The following is a 25,926-nucleotide window of genomic DNA, read 5'->3' as shown; positions in this document are numbered from 1 at the left end:
TCCACTGATATTGGTTTAATTTCTCACCCCTTTTGGCTGTATGAAAGTTAATTTCCCCTCAGGCACACACATTTGTTCTTTGCTCTTATGAAGGTAATTTGTGTAGAATGTACTTTTCCCCAATCATTCACCCATCTCTTTACATTGCTTATTTATATTCAGTGGCCTGACTGCATCCAGACTATGTCAAGGCAGAGGTAGAGCCGGGGGTGGTGTTTACCACTCCACCAGCAGAGTTTTGGGAGACCACCTCAAGTCCCTGGTAGAGCCGGGGGTGGTGTTTACCACTCCACCACACATTCAGAAGGCTGGAAAATTGGGATTGATACTGTTTTTCATACTAAGATGGACCAAGAGTCTGTTGATTGGTCAGTCATTGGGTTCATTTGTTGAAATCAAATCAAGCTTTATTTATACAGCACATTTCAAACATGGATGCAACACAATGGCTTCACAAGAAAAAACAAATTTAAAAAATGAAATATTTAGTACACAACAAACAGAAGACTAACAACTGAAAGACTAATGAGCAGCCTAAGGAAATGCCATTGATTAAAATATTAATTGATGCAATGCAAAATTCAAGGTATTTTTTTTTTAGGAGGGGTTCATCTCTCCCTGGTACCATATAGAACAGAAACAGTAACTCATGCCCTGGAATGTGGTCTCTTCAGGTTTTATCACCCAAAAGACATTGTAAATCTCCTGTCTGTTTTCTCCCAGAGGCCCCTCCTCAGTAGAACACAGACACAATAGTTCTAAGAGCCCTCTATTCTGTTGCATAAAACAACCATTTGATGCAATAAAAGTATTATAACATAATGTTGCAGTTTTGCTCTCAGTGTCCACTGAAAGTTGACTAGTAACAACAACTGGGACAAAAAAGACACCCACCATGAGACTCACTAAATCTGCCCAAGAAGAGGCAAACAAAAGAAAAACTGACACCAAACTTAAAGACAGGAAGTAAACCAAAAAGGGGGAGCAACTAAAGGTGTTGACTCTCCACATCTATCAAGACAACTGGAACACTGGGCCAGACACTCTTAAATAGAACCTGGACCAGCTCAGGTGAAACACCTTCCCACTAACAAGATGGACAAGCCAGCACAGGTGTAACACATACTGACTAACGAGGTGACACCAATCAGTGCGCCCTACATGCTAACGAACAACCTCAAAACATAAATGGAAAAACCAAAGCCTGGAACACCTTTCCCCTTAAAATAACAAATAAATCCTATAATTTTTGTTGGACAAGTTTGCTCACCACCAACAGAAAACAACTTCCATTTCTTAATATAATCAACTACAATGCTTCACCTTCTACAATATAAACATGGTGTCTACTGGCTGTCAACAATTAAAAACAAGAAAAAACACGTATTTCTAAATAATAATATGCAATCGTATTATTTTTTTCTCCTTTTTCTTTCTATAGAATCCTAAAACTCACTAGCTTCTAGAACTGTCGTCTTCCTAAAACTCACCAGCTTCTAGAACTCTTGTCCCCTTGGAACGAGCCCAAACAAAACTCATCTCCAATACGGAAAACCGTGCAGTCAAAATAAATTGTGATCCATGGCAACGCAACGGCTAAACGCAAAACTATGACTGCCCCCCTTGAGACAATCAGCAACCAAGTTGTCCTTAACACTGACATGTCTGGTTTCAAGAGGAAACTCCTGCAATATCCGTAGTAACTTTCCACCTCACTGTGGAGCTTCTCTCTCTTCTCAGGGTTCACTAGATAGGCATGTTGTTGGATCGGGACCCAGTCCCCAATGTCATGCTCTAGTAAATTTGGTTTGGCACATCTGAGAATTAAACCTGCTATTCTAAAAGAAGGGCAACAATGTCAATATAATTATACCCGTAAATTGTCAGTTGATTGCATAAATAATTATGATTACTAAAAGTTACATGAATTGTAAATATGAATGATCAAAACCAAATAGACACCCCTTTGTTAATATGTATTGTCAATAATTAACTTAATGGTAAGGCATGGTATAATAATAAAATATATTCATTTTATTTTGATTGCATAGTCTTATTTTCAACAACTTTTCAATTACATTGTGCTAGGTGGGATAGCCTCAATGTCAAAACACAGTATTAACGTGTCCAAATCAATAACCAATATGCAGAAACAGTTTGGGATAAATTGAAAACCTAAACATAACATGTGCTATTTACACAAACATCTGCCACAATAATCATATTTCCAGAAACGCTGTTTTGACAAGTAGCAATAAATCACTGATATCAATTAGGGGGGAAATCAGGTTGTACGTGATGTTGGAATGCATTTAAATGTAGGGGTCGCTAAACAAAGGAACGCAACACTTATTTGTCATAACTAATTAATTTCATGCTAAAATCATTTGTGCGACAGGAAGGAGATGAGGTTGCACTTCCTGTTAAAACTAACAGCTCAAAAACCACACGGAATCTGGGGATAATGTGTACTTACTAAATCACATAAATAGTACTCTTCCAATTCAGAGCCTGGATTTTCCCCCTGAGGCTAATATCCATATCATGTTGAAATCAATAGAGCAGGGGACAAACATTTAGGGTTCTACATCGTGACATCATTAAAATACTCCTACTACAATGTTACATCATTCTACATTGTGACATCATTTCATTGATATCATGAAAACTCCTTCATGTATTTTCTGATGATTAGTCAGAGAACTTTTATCAGATTATCTCTGGTCACAGCTATACATTGGCTCTCCTGTGTGTGTTCTCTTGTGCATTGTCAGATAGCTAGATTGAACAAAACTCTTCCCACATTGATCACAGCTATAAGGTTTCTCTCCTGTGTGTGTTCTTTGGTGTAAAGTCACAGAGCCAGATTGACAAAAACTCTTCCCACATTGATCACAGCTATAAGATTTCTCTCCTGTGTGTGTTCTTTGGTGTAAAGTCACAGAGCCAGATGTAGTAAAACTCTTCCCACATTGACCACAGCTATAAGGGTTCTCTCCTGTGTGTGTTCTTTGGTGTAAAGTCAGAGAGCCAGATGCAGTAAAACTCTTCCCACATTGACCACAGATGTAAGGTTTCTCTCCTGTGTGTGTTCTTTTGTGTAAAGTCAGAGAGCCAGATCTAGTAAAACTCTTCCCACATTGATCACAGCTATAAGGTTTCTCTCCTGTGTGTATTCTCTGGTGTACAGTCAGATTGCTAGATGTAGTAAAATTCTTCCCACATTGATCACAGCTATAAGTTCTCTCTCCTGTGTGTGTTCTCTGATGCATTTTAATGCCTGATGAGTTGAATTTCTTCCCACAGTCAGAGCAGCAGTGAGTTCTCTTCCCTGTGGATCTCTGCAGGTGTTTATTGAGGTGTTCTGATCTGGAGAGACTCTTCTCTGCCTCGTCAGCATCATGAGGTTGTTGAGGCTCCCCAGAGGATCCACGATAGTCCCGTATCTCTCCTGTGCGAACAACAAAGTCAGATGATTAAAGGCCCACAACAGTGGAAATCCACTGTTAAAGGTGATGCCAACAGCGTAGCCACGATGTTGTACAACAATCGACGTCTGTAATGAATGTTAAAATTATTTGACAATTGTCTTAAAATGAGCAAGAATAGTCTCATTTCTACCCGACAACACATATAGAAGTAGGACTAGTCTACCCGACAACACATATAGAAGTAGGACTAGTCTACCTGGTTACACATATAGAAGTAGGACTAGTCTACCTGGTTACACATATAGAAGTAGGACTAGTCTACATGGTTACACATATAGAAGTAGGACTAGTCTACCTGGTTACACAAATAGAAGTAGGACTAGTCTACCTGGTTACACATATAGAAGTAGCACTAGTCTACCTGGTTACACATATAGAAGTAGGACTAGTCTACCTGGTTACACATATAGAAGTAGGACTAGTCTACCTGGTTACACATATAGTAGTGGGACTAGTCTACCTGGTTACACATATAGAAGTAGGACTAGTCTACCCGACAACACATATAGAAGTAGACTAGTCTACCTGGTTACACATATAGAAGTAGGACTAGTCTACCTGGTTACACATATAGAAGTAGGACTAGTCTACCTGGTTACACATATAGAAGTAGGACTAGTCTACCTGGTTACACATATAGAAGTAGGACTAGTCTACCCGACAACACATATAGAAGTAGACTAGTCTACCTGGTTACACATTAGAAGTAGGACTAGTCTACCTGGTTACACATATATAAGTAGAACTAGTCTACCCGACAACACATATAGTAGTAGGACTAGTCTACCTGGTTACACATATAGAAGTAGGACTAGTCTACCTGGTTACACATATAGAAGTAGAACTAGTCTACCCGACAACACATATAGAAGTAGGACTAGTCTACCTGGTTACACATATAGAAGTAGGACTAGTCTACCTGGTTACACATATAGAAGTAGGACTACTCTACCCGACAACACATATAGAAGTAGGACTAGTCTACCTGGTTACACATATAGGAGTAGGACTAGTCTACCTGGTTACACATATAGAAGTAGGACTAGTCTACCTGGTTACACAAATAGAAGTAGGACTAGTCCACTTGGTTACACATATAGAAGTAGGACTAGTCTACCTGGTTACACATATAGAACTAGGACTAGTCTACCTGTCCTGAGCACAAATGTGGATCTATTAAATGTCAAAACACCTGATTACTTCTTATCCCTTTCACAAATAGCCTACAGCTGTGTCGGTCGAGAACTCACAGGCACGGGAAACTGAGGGCCCAGAATATTTTATACAATGTTTCAAGTTCGTTATGGACAGGCCATGTGATTTATAGGACATCTTTTGCAATATTTTTATTTGTTGGCTTTATGTAGGCTATTTTTTACATAGGCGGCAATGGCAATAAAAGTTACTTTTAGATTTGTATAATTTTCATTTAGATAGAATGTAGATTAATCACAGACAATGTTTGAGATACTATTATAAATGAAATGAAACTGTTCCAGTAAAATGAACATATGAAAATCATAACTGTCACCAGATCAGTAGAAATGGTAAGATACATTTGCACTCCAAATGTAGGTTGCTGACTGCTTGTGTAGCCTATTACCAGCAACGTCAGAATGTATGAAGGACAGCAAGAGGAGGTGGTTCAGGAAGAGTTTATTCTCTTCTGGTTGGGCGTTATTGATGTAATGGCATGAAAATAAATGCTGAATATTATACAATGATTTATCAACAGCTCTAACAATTTGACCCTACAGGAAATCTACACTGGCAATTCTAGAATATACTATATAGCCTCGAAACCTGGTTAAACTATCATTATGACATCATGGATGAATTCTAGAATATACTATATATCCTAGAAACCTGTTAAACGATCATTATGACATCATGGATGAATTCTAGAATATACTATATATCCTAGAAACCTGGTTAAACTATCATTATGACATCATGGATGGCCAGTCCTTGTATTCATAGTGTAGTGAATTCAGGGTGTAGCCTGAGCTGAACTCAAACCTGGGTCCAGCGACTGTCAAGCCAACACCTTATAACTGTTATGCCAAGATGTCTGAACTTCTTGACTAGGTCGCTAGTTGTTGGGTTACGGTTTCTACAATATCTTTCCCTATGAATTTGAGAGTGGTTACACTTTTCCTTCCCCCATTCCTCAGCTGTTTACCAAACCAAGTCTCTGGGCAGCCATTTTGTTGCTGTTTAAAAAACCCACACAACACAGCAATCTGCAGTTCAAACAATAACAAATCTGTCATTCCACCACTGTTTTGGTAATAAGATGATTATGGGGTTGGAGAAATGTAACTAGAGACAGACAGACCTATGGATGAAAGGACTGACCATCCATGATATCAACATTATAGTTTTAACCATGTTGAGGCGATACAGTGTTGATTTACATTGTTTCTAAACATTGGAGTAAAAAAAGCTTATTTGGGGTTCTGATGGGGTACAACAGTTGAACTAAGCTCATGAGGCATGTGTTATATTCTTCAATAATCAATGGCTATAAATAAAACATTTAAAAGTCACAATATGGATGTAGCAATTGCAGATTTCAGCTTTAACACCAAACATCAGTTCAACAACTGCAGAGTTTGTGCCTCTGTATTTAAGACAGTACTTACTAGTGTTAATCAGGGAACGGTTTCCTAAAACCATCTTATGGCTAAATTCATCGTTAGAACCATTGGATGCCTTAAGATGCGTTTGGGAAACCGGGCCCAGATATCCAGGTTCCTCCTCTTCTTCCTCCTCCTTCTTCGATGTAACAGTCATCACTTCCTCCTCCTCTTTCACGCCATAAACTGCATCCTCCTCTCCTTTTACTGTAACATCCTCCTCCTCTTTCACTCTGAACGCGTCTTCCTCTTCTTTCACAGTAACGGCCTCACCCTGTACTTCTTGTTTTACTGTGATATCCCTTTCTTCTTTAGCAGGGGAGTAGCTTAGTGACCACATGGTCGGGGATGTTAGCTAAGCTAATGCTAACTTAACCAGCCCGCCAGCTGAATAATAACAACAACACCGTAAATATGAAATTAAAACGGATACCTAACTAACTAGACGACAGAAGAGGCTTTAAAACACAGTGGCTAATAATTACGAAAGCGTCTAAAGAGCTTTATTGGTTCGTCTATCTTGTCTAGCAAGCCACCGAGGTGTCTGATTGTCTGTTGCTGCTGTTGAGAGACGCATTCCGTCCACTAGATTATACGTCACACCAACAGCATAACCTTAAAGTCGCAGACCGCCATCTGCTGACTGAAGTGGGTAACGCAGTTGAGTAAAATGTATATTTTATCTTCAGACAACAAGTTAAAGTGTAGGGAGCATTAGTTTTTACTCCCCAGTGTAACAATACAGTGTGGTTAAAGACTTAGTAAGCTAGTTGGAGTCACGATATGGTTACCTATAAGTACAAACAGTTATGTTTTTGCGTTATTACATATTTTTAACTTCTAAACTACCCACAATGCACTATTTCCCAAGGTCATATGGATGATCTACTCTGTGCTACTGAGTTTGTATGCCAGTGTAACGGTGTAATGAAGCTACATGTTTTAAATAGATTGAACCTTTATTTAACTAGGCAAGTCAGTTAAGAACAAATTCTTATTTACATTGACGGCCTACCCGGCCAAACCCCAACCCAGACGATGCTGGGCCAATTCTGCGCTGCCCTATGGGACTCCCAATCACGGCCTGTTATGATACAGCCTGGATTTGAACAAGGGTCTGTAGTGACGCCTCACGCTGCTCGCGTGTGTGTTTACATTACACTCGGTGTAATACACTCAGTGATAAACGTATTGGATTCTGGGTAATCCACAGCAGATATTTGGAGAATTTGAAAATTGAGTGGTCCTGGGATAGAAATGTATAAAGTTGACATTACATCATAAAATCCACGTTTTAAATCATACATTAGCAATTTATGTTTTAGGAACTACTGTTGTTGGTTTGGTGTCAAGTAAGCCTCTCTTTATATGTTATTTGCCGAATCTCAGTTTCCATGTGGGTTTTATGTTAAAGTTCCCTCTTTCAAGTTGGTATCTAACTGGAAAATGCATCTTCTTTAGGAGTGCTATTTTTACCCTGTCGACTACTGATCATTCATCCACACTGTGTGTCTCATCAATGCAGGTCATTTATGACAAATGTATAAAGTATATGTTTTATAAACTCATGAACACCAGCCAGTTTATCAGACCGGTTTTGTTAGTTTAGGTGTATTATACTTCTTCGACAACAGAGGGGGACATTGAGTAATTTTCCAGGTTAATTTGATATATTTTGATACTAAAATGGATGACAGTTTATTCTGATGTAGTGAATATGAGACCCTTTTTGTTTTGTCAACTTTTCGATGGGGATGTTATGTTTGATACCGGAGGTACGAGGCCTTGAAAGCATTAAACTTCAAAGCAGTGTGCTGATGCCTGTATCACTTTTTCAGCAGCACGTGATCAATGACGTCTGAAGATTCGTTTCATCGAACAACCACCTGATTGGTTTGGTTTGGTTCGACACTGCAGGCGACTGCCAACTGACTGCTCTACAAATCACCTTACATCATAAATAACTACTCATTATTATTGAAGCAGTGTGTCACTTTATCAGCATTGATCAATGACTTCTGAAGGTTAATTTTCTCCCATCATTCTGTTTGTATCTGATCTTTTGATCTGCAAACACGTTTAGGTTTTGTTAGTTTGTTTCTAAATGGTCTCGGTGCTGGTTGGCTACGCTGGTTAGGCTAATAGCTAGTTGGCTAAATAGCTAACGTTAGCTGGTTGGCTACGCTGGTTAGGCTAATAGCTAGTTGGCTAAATAGCTAACGTTAGCTGGTTGGCTACGCTGGTTAGGCTAATAGCTAGTTGGCTAAATAGCTAACGTTAGCTGGTTGGCTACGCTGGTTAGGCTAATAGCTAGTTGGCTAAATAGCTAACGTTAGCTGGCAGGCTAAGTTAACTGCATATAGCTAATGTTAGCTTACTGGCGTAGATAACTGCATATAGCTAATGTTAGCTGGCTGGCTAAGATAACTGCGTAAAGCTAACGTTAGCTAGCTGGTTAAGATAACTGCCTGTAGCTAATGTTAGCTGGCTGGCGTCGTAGATAACTGCATATAGCTAATGTTAGCTGGCTTGCTAAGATAACTGCATATAGCTAACATTAGCTGGCTGGCTAAGATAACTGCATATAGCTAACGTTAGATGGCTAAGATAACTGCATATAGGTAATTGTTAGCTGGCTGGCTAAGATAACTGCATATAGCTAATGTTAGCTGGCTGGCTAAGATAACTGCATATAGCTAACATTAGCTGGCTGGCTATGATAACTGCATATAGCTAACGTTAGCTGGCTGGCTAAGATAACTGCATATAGCTTATGTTAGCTGGCTGGCTAAGATAACTGCATATAGCTAACATTCATTTGATATTTGGTTAGATGGCGTTATGTATTTACAAAACTGTGGTTTACTTTAATCAGTCAAGTCATGAGTGCAAATTATTGGTTTAATTATACATTTATACATTTTATACATTTTAAGTTATTTCTGTTGTAGTATACATCATAGGGAATAGAGTTTGAAAACAGCAGGTCTTTATATTCTTATAAAATTATATAATTTTTTTTTATATCATCTTCCCATTAATAACCTCAATGACAATTAACTTGTGGGCGGTGGTGGTGATGACGTCCTATTCGATGACGTCGTCCATCGGGATTCCCCCAAAAAAGAAGACGCTCTGGATTGATCACTGGAGTCAGATGTGAAGGAGGAGGTTGACCATCAGGAGTCAGATGTGAAGGAGGAGGTTGATCATCAGGAGTCAGATGTGAAGGAGGAGGTTGATCATCAGGAGTCAGATGTGAAGGAGGAGGTTGATCATCAGGAGTCAGATGTGAAGGAGGAGGTGGATCATCAGGAGTCTGATGTGAAGGAGGAGGTTGATCATCAGGAGTCAGATGTGAAGGAGGAGGTTGATCATCAGGAGTCAGATGTGAAGGAGGAGGTTGATCATCAGGAGTCAGATGTGAAGGAGGAGGTTGATCATCAGGAGTCAGATGTGAAGGAGGAGGTTGATCATCAGGAGTCAGATGTGAAGGAGGAGGTTGATCATTGGTGAACCTCTAGGATTGTGCCTGGGCTGGTGTTTCCACTTCCAGCTGGGTCATATATTTTGATACATTGAATGTTGATACTGTGAATCTATGTTATATATTTGTAACTCCTGTTTCATGAAGTGATGTCACTAACTACTGCCCCTATATACACAGTGCATTTGGAAAGCATTCAGACCCCTTCACTTTTTCCACATTTTGTTACGTTACAGCCTTATTCTAAAATGGATTAAATCACCCCCCCCCCCCCCCCCCCCCTCATCATTCTACACCATGTAGGAGCAGTATAGACCTAGTCTGTTCATTATATACATCTACATGATGTAATGTTACACCATGTAGGAGCAGTATAGACCTAGTCTGTTCATTATATACATCTACATGATGTATTGTTACACCATGTAGGAGCAGTATAGACCTAGTCTGTTCATTATATACATCTATATGATGTATTGTTACACCGTGTAGGAGCAGTATAGACCTAGTCTGTTCATTATATACATCTACATGATGTAATGTTACACCATGTAGGAGCAGTATAGACCTAGTCTGTTCGTTATATACATCTACATGATGTATTGTTACACCATGTAGGAGCAGTATAGACCTAGTCTGTTCATTATATACATCTATATGATGTATTGTTACACCGTGTAGGAGCAGTATAGACCTAGTCTGTTCATTATATACATCTACATGATGTAATGTTACACCATGTAGGAGCAGTATAGACCTAGTCTGTTCGTTATATACATCTACATGATGTATTGTTACACCATTTAGTAGCAGTATAGACCTAGTCTGTTCATTATATACATCTACATGATGTAATGTAACCGTGTAACGTATTGTTACACCATGTAGGAGCAGTATAGACCTACAGTAGCTTGCTACTTATTTAGATTTAGTTTGAGTTAATGAAACTGCCTTAAATGTGATGTAGTAAACATGTTTTTATTCACATTAATCAGTCAACACTTTATTGTCTTTGTATGTGTCAATATAATAGTATTATTTAATTCAATCCATTTAAAATAATCTTTGTCTGAAAATAAAATATGATCCTCAACTGCGTTTCCCCTCCAGTCAGCAGACGGCGATGTGCGTCTTTCAGGCGACGCTGCCAGCGTGACGTATAATCTAGTGGACGGTTCTTCAGAAACAGCTCGTCAGCCACCTCGGTAGCTTGCTAGCCAACATAGCCGAAAGATTCAAGCTATTTCTACGCTTTCGGTGTATATTAGCTACTGTGTTTTCGACACACTTAGGTCGTATCTACTTGTTAACCTATTTAATTTAATATTACGTTATTTTGTATTAGTCAGCTATAGTAGCTGGCTGGTTAAGTTAGCACTAGCGTAGTCGCTAAGGATAGCTAGCTAGCTAACATCCCTGAACATGAGCTCCCTAAACTACTCCCCTCTTGTTAAAGAAGAGGTTATCTGGACGGAGAATGAAGCTCTGGGGCTGAACATTGTCGTTAAAGAGGAGAAGGAAGAAGAGGATGTCACAGTAAAACAAGAAGAGAAAGCCGTTTCAGTGAAAGAAGAGTTAGACGCGTTCAGAGTGAAAGAGGAGGAGGATGTGAAAGAGGAGGATGTAGTTTTTGGTGTGAAAGAGGAGGAGGGGGAGATTACTGTCACATTGGAGGAAGAAGACGAGGTTGGAGATCTGTTTAACACCAGTAAGTACAGTCTCTGCAGTCGTTGAACCAAGATGCAGTAAAGGGGTTCTACACTTTAATGTTGTTCTGTAGAAATGGCTGAAGCTACACTGTAACGTGTAGAACATCAAGAGTGGACCATCAACAAAACGTTAACAATTCATCAAATGCATCCAATGACAATGCCTGAAATACTGTAGTCCTCAATATCTCCTATTAGATTAGCCCAATATGTCGTCTTAAAGGGGCAATCAGCAGTTGTTACATCCATTTTGGGACTTATACATTAATGATATGTACCCATTGTTTCTTGAAGAATTCACTTATAAATGCCTCATGAGCTTAGTTCAACTGTTGTACCCCATCAGAACCCAAACTATGAGCTTTTTTTACTCCAATGTTTATAAGTAAATGTAAACAAACTCTGTATATCCGGAAACCATGATTAATCTATTTATTTGAGTCTCAAGCATTTCTAAAACATTTTAACATTTTCATTTAATTCTTAAAAAAATATATAATTTATAATAAGTAACGTAACAAAATGTGTAAAAAGGGAAGCGGCCTGAACTTAATGAATGCACTAGGGCCCCAACTAAAAACAATCTTGGGTCAACCAAGAGTCTTTTCTTTCTACCAACCAATTGGTAGAAATGTTATGTGTATTTTTCCATATATAGACACACCCCATGTGTTTTAATTAAATCAACTATATGTACTGAACTGGTCTGATGCTTTAAGCACGCTGTTTGATTAAATAATTAAGACACACAAATGACTCGGGAGCCAGAGATCAAGATAGCCTAACCATCAGAAAAAAACTCTTCCTCCTCCCGCTGCTGCTGGCCTTTGTGAATTCTGACGTTATGCTCCTATAGTTTCTGTCAAACTCCAAGCAGGCTGTCATGTGTTTTTTACTGAGGAGTGGCTTCCGTCTGGCCACTCTACCATAAAGGCCTGATTGTTGGAGTGCTGCAGAGATGGTTGTCCTTCTGAAAAGTTCTCCCATCTCCACAGAGGAACTCTGGAGTGCTGTCAGAGTGACCATCAGGTTTTTGGTCACCTCCCTGACCAAGGCCCTTCTCCCCCAATCGCCCGGTTTGGCCAGGTGACTAGGAAGAGTATTACATTTTAAAATGATGGAGGCCGCTGTGTTCTTGGGGACCTTCAATGCTGCAGAATTGTTTTGGTACCCTTCCCCAGATCTGTGCCTCGACATAATCCTGTCTTGGAGCTCTACGGACAATTCCTTCGACCTCATTGCTTGTTTTTTTCTCTGACATGCACTGTCAACTGTGGGACCTTATATAGACAGGTGTGTGTCTTTCCAAATTATATCCAATCAATTGAATTTACCACAGGTGAACTCTGAACAAGTTGTAGATACATCTCAAGGATGATTAATGGAAACAAGATGCACCTGAAAGCAATTTCGAGTCTCATAGCAAAGGGTCTGAATACTTATGTAAATAAGTTATTTCTGTTTATTATCTGTTGTCATTCTGGGCTATTGATGACACCCCTCTGAAACAAGATAGCCTAACCATCAGAAAAACTTCTTCTTTAGCCTACTCCTCCCGCTGCTGCTGGCCTTCGTAAATTCTGATGTTATGCTCCTATAGTTTCTGGTAATAGGCTACACCAGCAGTCGTTATGCTCCTATAGTTTCTGGTAATAGGCTACACCAGCAGTCGTTATGCTCCTATAGTTTCTGGTAATAGGCTACACCAGCAGTCGTTATGCTCCTATAGTTTCTGGTAATAGGCTACACCAGCAGTCGTTATGCTCCTATAGTTTCTGGTAATAGGCTACACCAGCAGTCGTTATGCTCCTATAGTTTCTGGTAATAGGCTACACCAGCAGTCGTTATGCTCCTATAGTTTCTGGTAATAGGCTACACCAGCAGTCGTTATGCTCCTATAGTTTCTGGTAATAGGCTACACCAGCAGTCGTTATGCTCCTTTAGTTTCTGGTAATAGATTACACTAGCAGTCGTTATGCTCCTATAGTTTCTGGTAATGGGCTACACCAGCAGTCGTTATGCTCCTATAGTTTCTGGTAATAGGCTACACCAGCAGTCGTTATGCTCCTATAGTTTCTGGTAATAGGCTACACCAGCAGTCGTTATGCTCCTATAGTTTCTGGTAATAGGCTACACCAGCAGTTATTATGCTCCTATAGTTTCTGGTAATAGACCACACCAGCAGTCGTTATGGTCCTATAGTTTCTGGTAATAGGTTACACCTGCAGTCGTTATGCTCCTATAGTTTCTGGTAATAGACTACACCTGCAGTCGTTATGCTCCTATAGTTTCTGGTAATAGGCTACACCTGCAGTCGTTATGCTCCTATAGTTTCTGGTAATAGACTACACCAGCAGTCAGCAACTTTTTCCATTTCTTGCCAATTTCTCTGACCATTTCTACTAATCTGGTGCCAGTTAGGATTTTCATATTCACATTTTACTGGAACAGTTTCATTTAATTTATAATAGTAATAATAATTATAATAGTCTTTATCTCAACATCATTATCTGTGATTAATCTACATTCTATCTAAATGAAAATTATACAAATCTAAAAGTAACTTTTATTGCCATTGCCAACTATGTAAAAATAGCCTACATGAAACCAACAAACAAAAACATTTGCAGCCTGCAAGTAGAAAATATCCTGATTAAAAATAAATATCCTATAAATCACCTTGCCTGCACATGGCCTGTCAACAACGAACTTGAAACATTCTATCAACTATCAACTGGGTCCTCCAAAACTTGCAACATTGTATAAAATATTCTGGGCCCTCAGTTTCCTGCGCCAGTGAGTTCTGGACAGACACAGCTGTCGTCTATTTGTGCAAAGGATAAGAAGTAATCAGGTATTTTATGACATTTCCACTGGATCAGAGCATTACATTTTTCCCTTTAATGCTGAGTGGTTATCGAAAGGGCGAGAGCTGGAAATAATTTACAAATACTTTGAGCAACTATTGTCATTCGTAATGGATTCTAATAAGACTTTCTTTACCTGCTGTTTGAGGTAAGGAAAAAATTAGTTGGAGAAGCTGAATAATTTTTTGGTTGAGAAGCTCCACAACTCATTAGTGGTGGTGCGTTAAGACAATCAGAAATACTATCAGACATCCCCAAATAGGCACATTTTTTATAGGCCTACATTTGTGCTCAGTCCAGGTTGACTAGTCCTACTTCTATATGTGTAATCAGGTGTGCGTCCTTACTCAACACTGACAGGAGTGTTTCAAACAAAAGACAATGAATAAATTGACAAAACTGACGCATCTTGCAGGGTCAGGTCTGGGTGATCTGCCAGGGGCCGTTTCATTTAGTATCCGTTTGGTTCGGCATGGGGAATTATTGTATTTCTCCATAGTATGTTGTACCGAAGTTGACCAACTGAAAGGGAGTGTAACTTTGATTATAATTACACTTCCCTGAAGGAGGGAAACGAGGTACAACACCTAATTGGCCCCACCCCTTCCTGGGTCGGTGAAGAGCGGTGTTAAATTGAAGGATTAAATCCAAACCTCACGCTCATCACCTGTGGAAGGCGGGGCTTCCAGCGAGGCGTGAATTTGTGATAGTATGTTGTACCTAGTTTCCCTCCTTCAGGGAACAGTAGTTATAGTCATAACATGTGGATTTAATAGTATGTTGTTCCTAGTTCCCCTCCTTCAGGGAACAGTAGTTATAGTCATAACGTTACGCTTGTCATATGATGAACTTCAACTTAAATACGGGATCTTGCTGTCTGACAGTTTTTTTTGTATTCTGAAATGCACTCGAACTACGTATCATTTAGTGGCTCCTTATGTTACACTGGGAAAACAGTTTTCATGGGCACAGAAACACTAAATCATTTCAGAGTGTTAAAAACCATTGGATTTAGCAAAGACTCATCTTGTAATCCAAGACGGCAACCCGCCTCACCCATTATGATACGGATCTGCTATTTTTATTTTTTAGACCTTATAGCTAGAGCTAGAACTAATCAGCAGCTAGCCATCAGAAGCTAACCAGCTAATTAGCTACTAACTATTTAGTCATTGTTAGCCACTGCTAAAGGCCTTTACCTTTTTAGCTCAGACACCAGCCGCTTTTAGCCTGGATAGTACCTGCCAGTCTGCACAGCGCGATATCAACCCTGAGCATATCGGACTGTTTTTCTCCACTACATCACCGTATTCCTGCCGTAACCTCTGGACCATTACACCGGATAATCACAGCTAGCTAGCTGCCACCGAGTGGCCCAGCCCCGAAGCTAGCCTTGAGCCAGGCCCATCTCCTGGCCTGCTCAGTGGATCCTATGATCACTCAGCTACACAGCTGATGTCTCCCAGACTCTTCACTAAGACGACTAGAAGCCACTACATCACCGGATTCCTGCCGTAAGCTCTGGACCTTTCACCGGTCGCACTGGAGTGGCTATAGTGGCTAATGCCCTTGTCCCGACGCTAGCACCAGTTAGCCTCGAGCCAGGCGCATCTCCCGGCTAGCATAGTAATGACTACCTAACGGCTTCCCTAGTTCATATATTGCTGTTCACTGGACCCTATGATCACTTGGCTACATAGCTGATGCCTGCTGGACTGTTCATTAATCACGGTTCTCCATTTTGTTTATTTTGTTTATCTGTCGGCCCCAGCCTCGAACTCAGGCCCTGTGTGTAGTTAACTGACCCTCTCTGCCCATTCATCGCCATTTTATGTTTTTGTTGTCTTAGCTGATTAACTGTTGTCTTACCCGTTGTTGTCTTAGCTAGCTCTCCCAATCAACACCTGTGATTGCTTTATGCCCCGCTTTATGTCTCTCTAATGTCAATATGCATTGTATACCGTTGTTAAGGGTAGTTATCATTGTTTTATTTTACTGCGGAGCCCCTAGTCCCACTCAACATGCCTCAGAGAGCTCTTTTGTCCCACTTCCCACACATGCGGTGACCTCACCTAGCATAACTGGTGCCTCCAGAGATGCAACCTCTCTTATCGTCACTCAATGCCTAGGTTTACCTCCACTGTACCCGCACCCTACCAAACCCTGTCTGTACATTACATTATGCTCCTTTTATTCTCTGTTCACACCGCACTAGATGACCAGTTCTGATAGCCTTTAGCCCGTACCCTCATCCTACTCCTCTGTTCCTCGGGTGATGTAGAGGTTAACCCAGGACCTGTCCCCAGGCACTCTCAATTGTTGACTTCTGTAACCGTTAAAGCCTTGGTTTAACTACTGCATAGATGGCCTGCAAAGTCCTCGGGGTTTCGCCTGCTAAATAAGTTCTGTTATACACACAGACATGATTCAAACATTTTTAGAAACTTCAGTGTTTTCTATCCAAATCTACTAATATAATGCATATCTTATCTTCTGGGGATGAGTAACTGGCAGTTGAATTTGGGTATGCTTTTCATCCAAACGTGAAATTGCTGCCCCCTATCCTAGAGAAGTTAGATAACGAGCAAACGATCACTGTCAAACGCTCCCTAAAACACTTCTGCAAGCAGGCCTTTCTAATCGACCTGGCCCGGGTATCCTGGTATCCTCCCGTCGGTAGAGGATGCCTGGTTGTTCTTTAAAAGTAATTTCCTCACCATCTTAAATAAGCAAGAAATGTAGAACTAAGAACAGATATAGCCCGTGGTTCACTCCAGACCTGACTGCCCTCGACCAGCACAGAAACATCCTGTGGCGTACTGCACTAGCATCGAATAGTCCCTGCGATATGCAACTTTTCAGAGAAGTCAGGAATCAATACACACAGTCAGTTAGGAAAGCAAAGGCTAGCTTTTTCAAACAGAAATTTGCATCCTGTAGCTCTAACTCCAAAAAGTTGTGGGACACTGTAAAGTCCATGGAGAATAAGAGCACCTAATCTCAGCTGTCCACTGCACTAAGGCTAGGAAACACTGTCACCACCGATAAATCCACGATAATCGAGAGTTTCAATAAGCATATCTCTATGGCTGGCCATGCTTTTCTCCTGGCTACCCCAACCCCGGCCAACAGCTCCTCACCCCCCTCAGCTACTTGCCCAAGCCTCCCCAGCTTCTCCTTCGCCCAAATCCAGATAGCTGATGTTAGTCAAACATCAAACATCTCCAATCCAAAGTCAAATCTAGAATCGGCTTCCTATTCTGCAACAAAGCATCCTTCACTCATGCTGCCAAACATACCCTTGTAAAACTGACCATCCTACCAATCCTCGACTTCGGTGATGTCATTTACAAAATAGCCTCCAAAACCCTACTCAATAAATTGGATGCAGTCTATCACAGTGCCATCCGTTTTGTCACCAAAGCCCCATATACTACCCACCACTGCGACCTGTACACTCTCGTTGGCTGGCCCTCGCTTCATACTCGTCGCCAAACCCACCAGTATTTCTACTTGCACATCATCATCTGCACATCTATCACTCCAGTGTTAATTTGTTAAATTGTAATTACTTCACTACTATGGCCTATTTATTGCTGTGCCTCCTTACTCCATTTGCACACACTGTATATAGATTTTTCTATTGTGTTATTGTTGTTACGTATTGACTGTACGTTTGTTTGAGGTTACTCCCCTGAGTTTTCCCCCATTCACATTCAGAATACGTTGTGAAAAACTAAAATCTTTGCTCACCAATTTTGCTGCAGGCAGATATACTACATCCATAACTATCGGTTTCCTCATACAATTTGAGCAAACACAGAAAACACAGAAAGGGGCCTGTATTGGAGACCAAAAGTCGTCTGGCACACTGCTTAGAGTTTCAACAACATGAATAACTTATTTCTAGTCTACAATCTTAGATGTTACTACTAATGTGAAAACAAGACAATATATGACTATTCTTGCTCATTTTAAGACAAATGTCAAATCATTACATTCATTACAGACATCAATTGTTGTACAACATCATGGCTACGCTGTTGGCATCACCTTTTACAGTGGATTTCTGCTGTTGTGGGTCTTTAACCATCTGTATAACTTTGTCATTCACACAGGAAAGAGACGTGACTGTCCTGGATCCTCTGGGGAGCCTCAACAACCTCATGATGCTGACAAGGCAGAGAAGAGTCTCTCCAGATCAGAACTCCTCAATAAACACCTGCAGAGATCCACAGGGAAGAGAACTCACTGCTGCTCTGACTGTGGGAAGAGATTCACCTCATCAGGCATTAAAATTCATCAGAGAACACACACAGGAGAGAAACCTTATAGCTGTGTTCAATGTGGGAAGAGTTTTGGTAGATCTTGCCATCTAACTCAACATCTGAGAATACACACAGGAGAGAAACCTTATAGCTGTGGTCAATGTGGGAAGTGTTTTACTACCTCTAACAATCTGACTCGACACCAGAGAACCCACACAGGTGAGATACCATATAGCTGTGATCAATGTGGGAAGAGTTTTGCTGCATATAGCGTTCTGACTCTACACCAGAGAATACACACAGGAGAGAAACCTTATAGCTGTGGTCAATGTGGGAAGAGTTTTGCTGCATATAGCATTCTGACTCTACACCAGAGAATACACACAGGAGAGAAACCTTATAGCTGTGGTCAATGTGGGAAGAGATTTACTACATCTGGGTCTTTGACTCAACACCAGAGAACACACACAGGAGAGAAACCTTACACCTGTGATAAATGTGGGAAGTGTTTTACTACATCTAACCATCTGACTCAACACCAGAGAATACACACAGGAGAGAAACCTTACACCTGTGATAAATGTGGGAAGTGTTTTACTACATCTAACCATCTGACTCAACACCAGAGAATACATTGTAGTAGGAGTATTCTAATGATGTCACAATGTAGAATGTTTTAACATTGTAGTAGGAGTATTCTAATGATGTCACAATGTGGAATGTTTTAACATTGTAGTAGGAGTATTCTAATGATGTCACAATGTGGAATGTTTTAACATTGTAGTAGGAGTTATTTAATGATGTCACAATGTAGAACCCTAAGCGTTTGTTAAATTGATTTTAGGGAAAAAGAGGAAAAATCCAGGCTCTGAATTGAAAGTATTATTTATGAGATTTATCAAAAAGTGACTAACATAAAAGAGCTGTGTTACATTTACATTTACATTTAAGTCATTTAGCAGACGCTCTTATCCAGAGCGACTTACAAATTGGTGCATTCACCCAATGACATCCAGTGGAACAGCCACTTTACAATAGTGCATCTACATCTTTTAAGGGGGGGGGGGGGGGCAGAAGGATTGCTTTATCCTATCCTAGGTATTCCTTGAAGAGGTGGGGTTTCAGGTGTCTCCGGAAGGTGGTGATTGACTCCGCTGTCCTGGCGTCGTGAGGACAGCGGAGTCAATCACCACCTTCCGGAGACACTTACCATGTTGGTGACCCACTGGAATCAAAATGCAACACTTCAAACTATTTCTGCATATTGGTTATTGATTTGGACACGTTAAAACTGTGTTTTGACATTGCACTATTACCATTTATCAAAATGTCATTCAAAAGACATTGAAAATAAGACTATGCCTGACGTCCAGTATATGTTCTGTCCAGTATATGTTCTGTCCAGTATATGTTCTGTCCAGTATATGTTCTGTCCAGTATATGTTCTGTCCAGTATATGTTCTGTCCAGTATATGTTCTGTCCAGTATATGTCCTGTCCAGTATATGTCCTGTCCAGTATATGTCCTGTCCAGTATATGTCCTGTCCAGTATATGTTCTGTCCAGTATATGTCCTGTCCAGTATATGTCCTGTCCAGTATATGTCCTGTCCAGTATATGTCCTGTCCAGTATATGTCCTGTCCAGTATATGTCCTGTCCAGTATATGTTCTGTCCAGTATATGTTCTGTCCAGTATATGTTCTGTCCAGTATATGTTCTGTTGTAGTTGAAAGTGAAAGTTGAAAAGATGTCTTTTCGGGGCGATTTTTTTCAATGACTTAAACTGCTTAATTTCAACGTACTTGCAGCCGATACACCTATAATCAATTTTTATTAACAATCCTACATCACTCCAGTATTTCTTGACAACATTCAAATGCTAATTGTCTTTATTCCACTACTGAAGAAGCATGACCCAAATCACCTCATATATTTCAAACATTCAGCCTGACGAAATATATATGTTTTATTATTCCATGCCTCACCATTAAGTTAATTATTGCCAATACATATTAACAAAGGGGTGAATATTTGGTTTTGATATTTCATATTTACAATTATGTAACATTTACTAATCATAGTTATTCATGCAACCAACTTGACATTTTTGGGTACATTTATATTGACATTGTTACCCTGCTTTTATAATATCAGGGTTCATTCTCAGATGTGCTAACCCAAATGCATGACATTGGGGACTGGGCCCCGATCCAACAACATGCCTATCGAGTGAACCCTGAAAAGAGAGAGAGAAGTAAGGTGGAAAGTTACTACGGATATTGCAGGAGTTGGTTGCTGATTGTCTCAAGGGTGGGCAGTCAACAAGTTTTGCGTTTAACCAGTGCGTTGCCATGGATCACAATTTACTTTGACTGCACTTTTAGTCTTTTTTTGGGGGGGGGGGGGGGGGGGGGGGGGCTCGTTCAGAAGGGGACGAGAGTTCTAGAAGCTAGTTAGTTTTAGGATTCTATTGAAAGAAAAAGGATTTAAAAAATAATACGATTGTATATTATTATTTAGAAATACGTGTTTTTTCTTGATTCGAATTGTTGACAGCCAGTAGACACTGTGTTTATATTGTAGAAGCATTGTAGTTGATTACGTGAAATGAAAGTTGTTTTCTGTCGGTGGTGAGCAAACTTGTCCAACAAAAACATAATATATATTTGTTTTCTTAAGGGGAAAAGTGTTACAGGCTTTGGTTTTTCCATTTATGTTTTGAGGTTGGACTTTAGCACGTATAGCTCGTTAGCACGTATAGCTCGTTAGCACGTATAGCTCGTTAGCACGTATAGCTCGTTAGCACGTTTAGCACGTATAGCTCGTTAGCACGTCTAGCTCGTTAGCACATAGGACGCACTGATTGGTGTCACCTCGTTAGTCAAATCAAATCAAGTTTATTTTATATAGCCCTCGTTTATTTTATATAGCCCTTCTTACATCAGCTGATATCTCAAAGTCCTGTATAGAAACCCAGCCTAAAACCCCAAACAGCAAGCAATGCAGGTGTAGAAGCACGGTGGCTTGGAAAAACTCCCTAGAAAGGCCAGAACCTAGGAAGAAACCTAGAGAGGAACCAGGCTATGAGGGGTGGCCAGTCCTCTTCTGGCTGTGCCGGGTGGAGATTACAACAGAACATGACCAAGATGTTCATAAATGACCAGCATGGTCAAATAATAATAATCACAGTAGTTGTTGAGGGTGCAACAGGTCAGCACCTCAGGAGTAAATGCTCCTGCTGTCTCTAGAGAGTTGAAAACCACAGGTCTGGGACAGGTAGCACGTCCGGTGAACAGGTCAGGTTTCCATAGCCGCAGGCAGAACAGTTGAAACTGGAGCAGCAGCACGGCCAGGGGACTGCAAGGAGTCATCATGCCAGGTAGGCCTGAGGCATGGTCCTAGGGCTCAGGTTCTCTGAGAGAGAGAAAGGAGTCATCATGCCAGGTAGGCCTGAGGCATGGTCCTAGGGCTCAGGTTCTCCGAGAGAGAGAAAGAAAGAGAGAATTAGAGAGAGCATACTTAAATTGACACAGGACACCGGATAAGACAGGAGAAATAGTCCAGATATAACATACTGACCCTAGCCCCCCGACACAAACTACTGCAGCATAAATACTAGAGGCTGAGACAAGAGGGTTCAGGAGACACTGTGGCCCCATCCGATGATACCCCCAGACAGGGCCAAACAGGCAGGATATAACCCCACCCACTTTGCCAAAGCACAGCCCCCACACCACTAGAGGGATATCTTCAACCACCAACTTACCATCCTGAGACAAGGCCGAGTATAGCCCACAAAGATCTCCGCCATGGCACAACCCAAGGGGGGGGGCGCTAACCCAGACAGGAAGACCACGTCAGTGACTCAACCCACTCAAGTGACTCACCCCTACTAGGGACGGCATGGAAGAGCACCAGTAAGCCAGTGACTCATATATAAATATATGGACAAGCAATGTCAGAGCGGCATAGACAGATACAGTAGAATAGGATAGAATACAGTATATACATATGAGATGAGTAATGCCAGATATGTAAACATGCAGGAGATCCACGAAGGAAAGATAGTGATGGTGCTCAGTGACGTTGTTGCAAATGGAGGGTAAAATGGTAAAACGTTTGAGTTCATTTTGTCCATTATTACATCATTACATCAAGTGTTCCAATGGTAAAACGTTTGAGTTCATTTTGTCCATTATTACATCATTACATCAAGTGTTCCAATGGTAAAACGTTTGAGTTCATTTTGTCCATTATTACATCATTCCATCAAGTGTTCCAATGGTAAAACGTTTGAGTTCATTTTGTCCATTATTACATCATTACATCAAGTGTTCCAATGGTAAAACGTTTGAGTTCATTTTGTCCATTATTACATCATTACATCAAGTGTTCCAATGGTAAAACGTTTGAGTTCATTCTGTCCATTATTACATCATTACATCAAGTGTTCCAATGGTAAAACGTTTGAGTTCATTTTGTCCATTATTACATCATTACATCAAGTGTTCCAATGGTAAAACGTTTGAGTTCATTTTGTCCATTATTACATCATTACATCAAGTGTTCCAATGGTAAAACGTTTGAGTTCATTCTGTCCATTATTACATCATTACATCAAGTGTTCCAATGGTAAAACGTTTGAGTTCATTCTGTCCATTATTACATCAAGTGTTCCAATGGTAAAACGTTTGAGTTCATTTTGTCCTGGTCACTTTGCCTACTGTTTATTGCCACGTTGGGATGCAACCTTTGTTGTCATTTTATTTTATTTTTTTATCATTTTACCCCCGTTTTTTCCCCCCAATGTGGATCTTGTCTCATCGCTGCAACTCCCCAATGGGCTCAGGAGGCGAAGGTCGAGTCATGCGTCCTCTGAAACATGACCCGTCAAACCGCGCTTCTTAACACCCGCCCGCTTAACCCGGAAGCCAGCTGCACCAATGTGTAGGAGGAAACACCGGGCGACGCTTGGCCAATTGTGTGCCGCCCTATGGAACTCCCGATCACGGCAGGTTGTGGTACAGCCCGGGATCGAACCCGGGTGACGCCTCTAGTGACGCCTCTAGCACTGCCATGCAGTACCTTAGACTGCTGCACCACTCGGGTGTATAGTGACACCTCTAACACTGTGATCTAGTACCTTAGACCGCTGCACCACTCGGGTCTATAGTGACACCTCTAACACTGTGATCTAGTACCTTAGACTGCTGCACCACTCTGGTCTATAGTGACGCCTCTAACACTGTGATCTAGTACCTTAGACTGCTGCACCACTCGGGTCTATAGTGACACCTCTAACACTGTGATCTAGTACCTTAGATCGCTGTGCCACTCAGGCATAACCTTTTTTTAACCAATTCTGATGGTTGTTAAAAGTGGAATTTTGACATTATTACCGTTATATCAACACACTTAACACTCCCAACACCCCCAACTATAATTATCTTTGGCACCGTAGACATCTAGTGACTTGATTCACTTGATTCCATGTGACCAAACATTTTTGAGGCTGAGTCTCAAATAGTCGCCTGTTCCTTTTAATAGCCGGGCAATAGCACACATAGCAAATACATTTTGGGTCTAAATTAAAGGATCTACAATTATAGTTTAATTACATGTTTTAAATAAAATGTCCATAATATCTGCATTAATACGAACGAGCTACAAAAATCTCTGAAACTGGAAACACTTATCTCCCTCACTAGCTTTAAGCACCAGCTGTCAGAGCAGCTCACAGATTACTGCCCCTGTACATAGCCCATCTATAATTTAGCCCAAACAACTACCTCTTCCCCTACTGTATTTATTTATTTTGCTCCTTTGCACCCCAGTATTTCTATCTCTACTTTGCACATTCTTCCACTGCAAATCTACCATTCCAGTGTTTTACTTGCTATATTGTATTTACTTCGCCACCATGGCCTTTTTTTTGCCTTCACCTCCCTTATTTCACCTCACTTGCTCACATTGTATGTAGACTTATTTTTCAACTGTATTATTGACTGTATGTTTGTTTTACTCCATGTGTAACTCTGTGTTGTTGTATGTGTCGAACTGCTTTGTTTTATCTTGGCCAGGTTGCAGTTGTAAATGAGAACTTGTTCTCAACTTGCCGACCTGGTTAACTAAAGGGGAAATAAATAACACATAATAATACAAAAATGTAGCAGCAGTATGGACCTAGTCTGTTCATTATATACATCTACATGATGTATTGTTACACCATGTAGGAGCAGTATAGACCTGGTCTGTTCATTATATACATCTACATGATGTATTGTTACACCGTGTAGGAGCAGTATAGACCTAGTGTGTTCATTATATACATCTATATGATGTATTGTTACACCATGTAGGAGCAGTATAGACCTACAGTAGCTAGCTACTTATTTAGATTTAGTATGACTTAATGAAACTGCCTTAAATGTGCTGTGGTAAACATTTTTTATCCGCACTAATCAATCAACACATTCCTGTCTTTGTATGTCTCAATATAATGGTATTATTTAATTAAATCCATTTACAATAATCTTTGTCTGAAAATAAAATATGATCCTCAACTGCGTTTCCCACTCCAGTCAGCAGACGGCGATGTGCGTCTTTCAGGCGACGCTGCCAGCGTGACGTATAATCTAGTGGACGGTTCTTCATAAACAGCTCGTCAACCACCTCGGTAGCTTGCTAGCCAACATAGCCGAAAGATTCAAGCTATTTATACGCTTTGGGTGTATATTAGCTACTGTGTTTTCGACACACTTAGGTCGTATCTACTTGTTAACCTATTTAATTTAATATTACGTTATTCTTTATTAGTCAGCTATAGTAGCTGGCTGTTTTAGTTAGCACTAGCCTAGTCGCTAATGATAGCTAGCTAGCTAACATCCCCGAACATGAGCTCCCTAAACTTCTCCCCTCTTGTTAAAGAAGAGGAGATCTGCTGGACGGAGAAAGACGCTCTGGGGCTGAACATTGTCGTGAAAGAGGAGAAGGAAGAAGAGGATGTCACAGTAAAACAAGAAGTAGAGATTGAGGCTGTTACAGTGAAAGAAGAAGAGGAAGACGTTTCAGTGAAAGAAGTGGAAGACGAGTTCAGAGTGAAAGAGGAGGAGGATGTTACTGTGAAAGAAGAGGAGAAAGAGGAAGATGCAGTTTTTGGAGTGAAGAAGGAAGGGGAGATTACTGTCACATTGAAAGATGAAGAAGTGGAGATAGGAGATCTGGTTAACACCAGTAAGTACCGCCTTAAATTACACCCCTCCCCAGAGGTATGTCATTATTGGGATTCATTGCTGATTCCTACCTGTAGTTCACTATGAGGTGTCTAGTGATACAGGTTAAGGGTCCTGTTGGAGATTGGTGGTTGGTAGCGGAGTCGAGGGAACAAGCAGGGTTGGGCAGAGCCATGTTATTATCCCACACACAGTCTCTGTGGTTCATATGAACCCCGTTCCTGGGAATTAGA

At 40.6% G+C, this 25,926-nt stretch overlaps 2 protein-coding genes across 2 annotated transcripts in view; one reads left to right on the top strand and one right to left on the bottom strand.

Moving 5' to 3' along the window:
* Positions 1 to 19,393, top strand: part of LOC129839207 (zinc finger protein 135-like) — a 33,675-nt gene extending 14,282 nt beyond the window's left edge. Inside the window, exons 3-4 of the mRNA XM_055906515.1 lie at positions 11,025 to 11,325; positions 18,312 to 19,393. Coding sequence (XP_055762490.1) covers positions 11,025 to 11,325; positions 18,312 to 19,141 — 1,131 coding nt within the window. The 3' untranslated portion in view covers positions 19,142 to 19,393. The remainder of the gene's footprint in view (positions 1 to 11,024; positions 11,326 to 18,311) is intronic.
* Positions 382 to 6,678, bottom strand: LOC129839927 (gastrula zinc finger protein XlCGF17.1-like). Its single transcript, XM_055907650.1, has 2 exons — positions 6,137 to 6,678; positions 382 to 3,451 (listed from the first exon to the last, which is right to left on the bottom strand). The coding sequence occupies exons 1-2, from the start codon at positions 6,468 to 6,470 to the stop codon at positions 2,715 to 2,717; spliced, it is 1,071 nt and encodes a 356-aa protein (XP_055763625.1). The 5' UTR covers positions 6,471 to 6,678; the 3' UTR covers positions 382 to 2,714.
* Positions 19,394 to 25,926: the final 6,533 nt, after the last annotated feature.

The sequence above is a fragment of the Salvelinus fontinalis genome, chromosome 40 (assembly GCF_029448725.1).
Source record: "Salvelinus fontinalis isolate EN_2023a chromosome 40, ASM2944872v1, whole genome shotgun sequence".
In the NCBI taxonomy this organism is placed as follows: domain Eukaryota; kingdom Metazoa; phylum Chordata; class Actinopteri; order Salmoniformes; family Salmonidae; genus Salvelinus; species Salvelinus fontinalis.
The sequence above is the reverse complement of the archived record's forward strand: the minus strand, read 5'-3'. Positions and strand labels throughout refer to the sequence as shown.

Excerpts from the sequence above, each read along its gene's own strand:
- LOC129839927 (XM_055907650.1), bottom strand. The coding sequence starts at position 6,470 with ATGTGGTCACTAAGCTACTCCCCTGCTAAAGAAGAAAGGGATATCACA. Across the intron at positions 3,452-6,136 it reads CCGTTCCCTGATTAACACTA|GAGAGATACGGGACTATCGT; the intron begins GTAAGTACTGTC and ends TTGTTCGCACAG.